The sequence below is a fragment of the Ruditapes philippinarum genome, unplaced genomic scaffold (assembly GCF_026571515.1).
Source record: "Ruditapes philippinarum isolate M1 unplaced genomic scaffold, ASM2657151v2 ctg1397_1_1_1_1, whole genome shotgun sequence".
In the NCBI taxonomy this organism is placed as follows: Eukaryota; Metazoa; Mollusca; class Bivalvia; order Venerida; family Veneridae; genus Ruditapes; species Ruditapes philippinarum.
Genome location: NW_026859154.1, coordinates 138,874 through 146,921, shown reverse-complemented (window position 1 = coordinate 146,921; position 8,048 = coordinate 138,874). Strand labels below are relative to the sequence as shown.

Sequence of the window (8,048 nt, the reverse complement as noted above, 5' to 3'; positions counted from 1 at the left end):
AGTATTTTTATTTAAAACAAAATTCAGTTATTACTGGTGGTTTTGAGAAAGATTTCTGTTTTATATTGTTACTTTGAGATCATGTCTATAGTAAAATGGTATAGCAAAAACATTTGATTGCTTATCTTGTATAAACAGGTAGACGTTATTGTTAATTCAACAAACAGCGAGCTCAATCTTCGAATTGGTAGACTTTCAAAGGCTATTGTAAAAGACGGCGGTGATGAAATAGAATCCAAACTCGAGGAATTATATCCAAATGGTATTTTGCCGGGCGAAATTGCTGAATCAAAAGCTGGAAATTTGAAATGTAAAGCAATTTATCACGGAGTTCTTGTAGATTGGGACAATGGCCAAGGTCATGCAGAAATGGTAACAATTATTTTCATTGTGAAGGAAATGTGAACTAAATGTTTTATATAATCTTATGGTTAGTTTGGATGTTTTAACGTCGATTTCAACATATTGTAGTTATAATAGATTCAACAATTTCTTAAAACTTATAACTTCTTATTTTTTTAGCGATTAAGCCGACTCCACTTGCACTCACCAGTAATGCCCATGAACAGCCTTAATCAAACCGAGTCAGCCAGCAACATTTTCATTTTTGTTGTTTCGGACGTTCTTCAGGGATTCTGTTTTTCCCTATTTTAAATATATTTTAATTTTGTTATGAATCCTACCATTTAAATTTGTTTATGATTACCTATTAATTGATTTGTTTTTGTGCAACTTAAGATCAAAATATATAATAATTTCTGTTTCGACACACTAGTATTTTACTTTTGGGTATGTTATTAAATGTTGTCATAGTTACCTCTAAAATGTTAAAAAGTATATTTTCCATAACACACGCAGAAGATATAACTTATCCATAATGAAACGATGTATACAGAGCGCAGGTTTGACATTTTCAGGTGAAAGTAAAGGTCACGCTTAGTCATTTTGTGTCAATTTCAAAATGATTTTAATATGATAAGGGAACAATGTTAGTGAAAATATGTTATATATGTAATATTCTTCAGGTACTGAATTGCTTCGTTCAAAGTTGTCTTTCTTCTGCTATGAAGAAACGTTATAAATCTATAGCTTTCCCAGTACTTGCAACAGGAACACATTCTTTCCCGCCTCAACGTGTTGCAAAAATAATGGTTAAAGCCATTGAAGAATTTGGCGAAGAGAATCCTGTACATACCTTTGAAACTGTTCGTATAGTAATACAACCAGAAGATGAACAAGCACTAAAAGTAAGTTATATCTTTGATAATATTTAAAAAAAATTATTTGAACCAATGGATGTTACTTTGCTACTGTTAAATGCGCAACAGAGTCAATTAATTACTTTTCCGTTTGAAAAACGTATGTTTATAACGGCATGTGGCGTGAAGACTTGGACATATCGGTCCGGGTATACGCATTTCGTTATTTCCTATCACAGATTTTTTATTTATTTGAAAAGCAACAAAACCCGATTTAGATATTTAATAAACTGTTTTATTAATATTTGATAAATAGAGGATATTTGTTTGTTTAAGATGAAATTTTATTTTATTGAGTAAGCTTTTAAACAGTATTCTCACGAGTGGCATACTGTTTTAGAAGTTCATGCGATGAAATAAAACAACATCTTACACAACAAACAAAAACAATATTTTTTAATTTATGCTTGAATACCATTTAAGATGAAATTCCCTCATATTTACTTGAATATCAAAGTTTGTTTGCCCAACTGGTAGCCATCAGTTTAGGCGTAGTTCTCATAAATACATGAGTCAGTTAAAAATCAACGTTTAATGTTGATAATATTTTCTATTTTATTTAAAAGAATATGAATGATTGCTTGTCTTAATAATAAAAACAAACAGTTCAGGTAGAAGAAAATATCACACCAAGCCGACCGTATTTCCGTTATTTTAGGCATAAGCTTATATATCAGACGAAGTTTGTAATGAAATCATTCGCCACTGTTTCAAAGATGTTAAGATTGTAACAGACAATAAATAATTGTTGACAAATGTATAAACGTTCAAAAAGCAACTAGGGATTTGGAAAACATGGAATTCTTGAAAGGCTGTCTTCCAAATGCTGGGTTGTTTACTGCTTCTTCTGGCTGGTGTCTGTGATTGCTTTTCATATTGCATTAGGCAGTTGTTGCTCGTAGGATAATTAGATATGCCCAAATGTTATTAAGAGCAGTTTTGCAAGTGGAAGGGAGTGAAATTTTTCAAACTGTAAAAATAAAACAAAAATTTGAAGAGTCAGACAGTCGATATAAAATTTGGTGATTGGAATTAATTAAAGTTAAGTTATTTAATATGTATTTCATTTTTGCTTTTCCATAAATAGCCCTGATAATGTCAGAATTGTAAGCAAAAAGAAAAAGTAGTCTCATCATTGAAAAGTATGATATTTTATTTTGATTTTGTGGAATTATCAAATATAATTTTCACTCAAAAGCATAAAATAAAGTATCATCCTTCCTAATCTCATGCGACATTGTCGCCTGGTCTTGCAATATCACTATTCCTAATGATGCAATGCAAATCATTTCTCCCGAACAAAAATACATCTGAAACTTCCGCATATCTATTCTATTATGCTCTCATTGTTCTAAAAGAATGTTGTTTTTTTTTACAAATGAAATAGTTTGGAATATTTTTTTATATTTTTTATGATCCAGGCATTTGAAGAATACAAGACACCATACGATCGCAAGGCAATGGTTTCCCAACTGTCTATGATACACAGCAGACAACGTTGTATACGGGAGAGTGTGTTTATAAAAAGCACTGGTGGGTTAAAATTAAAGTTTCATCATGACTATTTCGAACGTAATTTTGTCTCGTATCATTATTATAACTCATGCGCTTTGTTTTATATATGTAATAGATTATAATATTACTTTACCTGAGTCTAATAAGAAGAATCCTACTTTGCTTCTTTCAATAGATTGATGGATAATTGTTTTTTTTATCAAAAAGACTCTTTATTAAAATTTGCTGGTTAACCGACCATAACTGGCTTTAAAATTTAGGATTCTATTGTACTTGAAGATATGCTGCTGTTATTTTTGTTTTATTTCTAGAATATATATTATGTCGAATATAACATATATCATATCCCTCCGAAGGTAATAATATATAACATTTACCTTTAAGTTTTAATATCTGTCACTCAAATGTTTGCAGTAGAAAACGTTTTTCTAGGTAAATGTTTCTGAATATTGAGCATCATATATTTATTATAATTTATATACTTACCATTTCAAATTTATCATACGTTATACATCTATCATTTATAAATAGTGATGATGTGTTGTGCTGTATCATCACTTAACATATGTATAAAGTTAATGTATATAGAAATGTGTTGCATTTTTTATTTAATTTTTCAAGCCCAAGAGGTAACTCCGTTAATTGTCTCAGTCATAGGTAAAATAGTCTCGGGGATCCATCCACTATTTCACCTTACAATTTATTTTACTATTATGAAAAACATAATGGCATAATACATTTATATCATATAATCTTATAATACAATATACAGTTCAGTTCTCTGGGAATTTAGTGTATTTCATTTCCACAAAAACTGGAAATAATATAATCAAACTGTAATATATAAGTAGTTGATTTAAAATTATACTATCAATTTGCTATCATATCAACTAATTTATAAATACTTTGTTTATCTTTGAAACCATGAAAAAACGCCTAAAACGACAAAAATATATAATTCCGTTTAGGTCCATACTTTACAACAAAGATTGGCCATGTGACCGTTAGTATACAGCAAGGGGACATAACTAAGGCCGACACAGCCGTTATTGTGAACAGCGTTTCATCAGATCTAAATTTAGATACCGGAGAGATTTCCAAATCAATTTTGAGAGCCGCTGGAAGAACCATTCAGTTCCAAGGTTATTATTATTATATTTTCTTTGTTTGCAATATAAATACATAAGTAACGGATTAAGTAAAACATTTTTATATATTTGAATATGCTTATTTAAGTAATGATTGTTGTACAAACAGTAGATTTTCCAACAAGTTATGTACTTGACCTTCAACATATTACACATTTTCTGTAAGCTGTAAGTGTCTATCCTTCAGATGTCACCCATATTTTATAGGTAGACACATTTTAAGAAGAAAATAAATAAATAAATAATATAAGAGTTTTGTAAGTTGTACAACATTAATGTACAAGCTTGTTTCTTGAATGTCTTCTATAAGTTGTTTTCTCCACTATAAGATGGCTTAGCTCAATAGGACACAGGTCACCGGTTCGATCCCGGACAAAGTGAAATTACTCGATGGCAATTATAATGTTTTTATTTTAAATTAAATTAAACCCATTGAAGCCTTAAGGAAAACTTATTTTTTTGCACTGTAGTTTTATGTTATCAAAATATTGGTTATAAAATCTTATCATGCTTATACTTGCAGCGTACGGACTCCTCGAAACATTCAAGAAGGAAGATTTAGTGACAACAAGTTCTGGGAGTTTAATATGTCAGAAGATAATACATGTACGTGCCAGAAACGGTTTCGAGGGATGGAAAAGAACTTTTGTCAAAAGCCTTGCTGAAGTAGAACGTTTAAAGTTAAGTTCAGTATCATTTCCTGCCATGGGTACAGGTAATTATTTCAACCAATACGACTGCATTCTTTTAATGTCACCATACCTAGTAAATCTTTATTTCCTCTTTTTTATATTCTCTCGTTTCAAATATTAACGTCGTGTTATGCGGACTTATTGTATGATAAGAATAAACAACACTGAACACAAATTTAAACATTTGAAAAGTAACAAGTTTAGAATAAAAAAAATTGTGTATAATTTTATCGTACGGTGTACTATAACATTCGTCATTTCAAACTTCTATTTTTAAAATTAATTTTTCGTTATAATTCCCGATTGAAATTACATATAATCTATATGCAGGTGGCAAAGGATTTCCTGTCAGCGAAATGGCCAGAACAATGATAAGCGCATTTCAAAAATACATTCGCGGCGACAGTTACCAGGGATGCCTAAAAAGTATCAAGATTGTGGTATACGATGCTGAAATGGAAGACATATTCACGAAGGAAGCAAAATCTGCTCTTAAAGCAGCTAAGCGAATGTCATTTTGTAAGTATATATGCAATCGTTAGACACGGAATAGAAACCAAAATTGCAAGCAAAGTACTGTCACAAACGGTTGATCAATGTTTACAACTAACAAACAATTAATTTATTTGAACAGATAATCAATTAATCCTAATACTTAAAGCGTGCTATGTATCGTTCGGTATTATAATCAGATTCAAAAGCATCCCACAAAGTTTTGAATTAAACATAGGATAACTAAAATAGTTTTTTTTTCTAAAATAAAAAATAAAAACGGTATTTGTATCAGTCAAAGTAATGAACATGAGTAATAAAGTAAGCTGATAAAAATAAAAGTAAATTACAACCGTATTTATAATATTTTTCTTTAATATTCTTTCACAGTGTCTAAGTTCTGGGAAACCAAATCTACAGATCAAACCGACCTCTCGAGAATGGTGTTTCATATATACACAGATACTGCTGATTCAGCAATAAACGTGAAGAAAAGAATAGACAACCTATGTGAAGAAATAAGTCAATCGTAATCACATGAGCCAACTTGTTTTGATATCTCAAGGGTAATTGTGATCCAAGTTCCAACATCAGAGCAATTAACCATTCTGTATTAGTGTTCTCATACATACAGTAGCCTGTATTTTGTTTAGTATAATCTTATACAATGTATCATTTTATCATTTTAAGTGACATTTTAGATTAATTAATTGATCATAGTTTGTAATTCAACGCTATTGCTTAAGGTAATTACTAGCCGCATTTATGTCTTAACTTCCATGACTTTTACTTTCTGTTCATATATATTTTATAATACATTTATTAAATTTTTATCAAACTATTATGTCCTTTTAAAGGGATACTCAGGCAAATAATGACAAAATTATTAAAATGATCTTATTGTCTCAAATCATGCTAAAATGATATTTTCTGAAGCCCCGTCGGGAATTTCTGTATAAATTCTATATTTTTGGGGGTTTGAAGCGTAAATATATCTATAATTATTTACGAAATTTAGCCGCCGACAGAATCACTGAGTAGTTTTAAAACAAGTCATGTGACTTGAACAAAGCCTAGAGGTTACAATAATAGATATTATAAATATTGTATGATTGAAACAAGCCTAAGCCATTCATTTGACATGTTCTTTAAGGTTTCCAGAGTTCACTTTGTCAACTATTGTAAAATTTTAACGCTCAAATGGGTAAAGTTAGGAAACCATCATTTTATTCTTTACTATGAGTAAAGTTTTGTTGGTGTGACGACTGCCTAGTGTATTCATTTTGAGGACATTTACAGAATAACGAATGAAAAGTTCAAACGAAGAAATGAAAATTTTGCCTGTGTCTTCCTTTAAACAGGGGCTATATATCAAACACTTATATGATTTTCATTTTAAATTAATAATCTTATCTGATTCCCAAGTGTATGGTTACGTAGTATAATACTTACTAGGATTCACATTTTTACCAGATATATTTCTTCCTATTATCACTATAAACAATTGCAATTTGACAAAAGTTGAAGGCACATTGTCATTTAACGGGTAACCGATTCATCTGAGTAAAACACTATTACAGTCACTAGAAGATTATAATTCTGTCAATAATATTCAAGAAGCCGGTTACTGTTTTACTATTGGTATAGATTTTTATATAGTACTTATGTTATATTCAACCAGCATTAGTTGCCAGTTATCGAAGATCTAAAACATTTCGCTTTATATGAGTTGCTAATAATATGATAAATTGTCAAACGATTTGCATAACTCTCCGTTTTTTTCATATGTATATATAATTATATATTTTCCTGATATATAGATAATATGAGCTTAAATTGTTATTGATAATTTGTAAATTGTAAAGTCATGTCCCAGTATATAGTTTCTATTGTACTTTTTTAAAATCGTCTATTCTTCTATAAATACATGTATATATAAGTTGATTATTACCACTTTCTACACAAGAAGCGTGAAATACTGATACCCCTAAAGGGACTTGTATATGTTATGCGCACATGTTGTTACAAAATGTAATCTCGTAATCTGCGCTTCTTCAATATTTTGTTCTGTTCTTCTTAAAGCAAAAGACTCAAGGTTTTAAATGGTGAATTAACATTAAATATCAACTTAATCGAGCCTAACACAAACATTCAATATTTTGTAACATTTTCCATTTTGGGTCTCACTTGTGATAGGAATACTTATACTATATAAGTACATGTTTTGTACTGGTATTGTAGATTTCTGTCCTTTAGAATATTTCTTCTGAGCAAGCTATCAAGCAAGCTTACGGAAGATGGGTGTTTTCTACTCAGGTACCAGGCTAGAAACCTTCTTCAACAAATAATCATGTCAAACGAGTATTTTCAATGAAATATCGACTACGTATTCGCTCTCATGGAACAATTTTAACATTATAAGTATACATATATTTTTTGTTCATTTAAAAGAATGTTCTAAAATGTTTTAATCAAATTGCATTTGTTTTGAAAATGTTTTACATTTAAAGTGATTCCATTCCATAGTAATGTGTTAAACTTAGTATGTTTGTTTCTCTGAAAGGCGAATTTGTGCTTCATTGTATTTGGAGCAAGTAATGTCCTTTTTCACACGGAAAAAGCAACATACCACATAAAATGTGCCATAAAAATAAAAGCATCGTTGTCGCTTGGGGCACTTTTCAATATCTTCCATGAAACACAACCAATCTGTGAATATTTTTCATTGCTCTCGAAGGTTTTTAATTAATTTATACTCATGGCAGCAGACGAAAAATCTTTGTTTGACATTTGTAAAATGTAGTCCCGTATTTCTCCTCTGTTGTTATATTTTTTGTATTATTTGAACATACTTATTCAAAATTAAATCGATTCTGAAATTGTCAAGTTTTTGTGTAACCTCTTTTGCTTCAAAATGATCTTTCCTGTATAGACAAATTAAA

General features: G+C 30.0%; 1 protein-coding gene across 1 annotated transcript; it reads left to right on the top strand.

The window, feature by feature from the left end:
* Nucleotides 1–123: 123 nt before the first annotated feature.
* On the top strand, nucleotides 124–7,992 carry LOC132755434 (protein mono-ADP-ribosyltransferase PARP14-like; the record flags this gene model as incomplete). Its single annotated transcript, XM_060746296.1, has 7 exons — nucleotides 124–372; nucleotides 1,026–1,247; nucleotides 2,681–2,792; nucleotides 3,743–3,916; nucleotides 4,446–4,637; nucleotides 4,945–5,133; nucleotides 5,497–7,992. Coding segments are annotated over 7 exons (1,281 nt in total), but the record flags the coding sequence as incomplete, so codon positions are not given.
* Nucleotides 7,993–8,048: the final 56 nt, after the last annotated feature.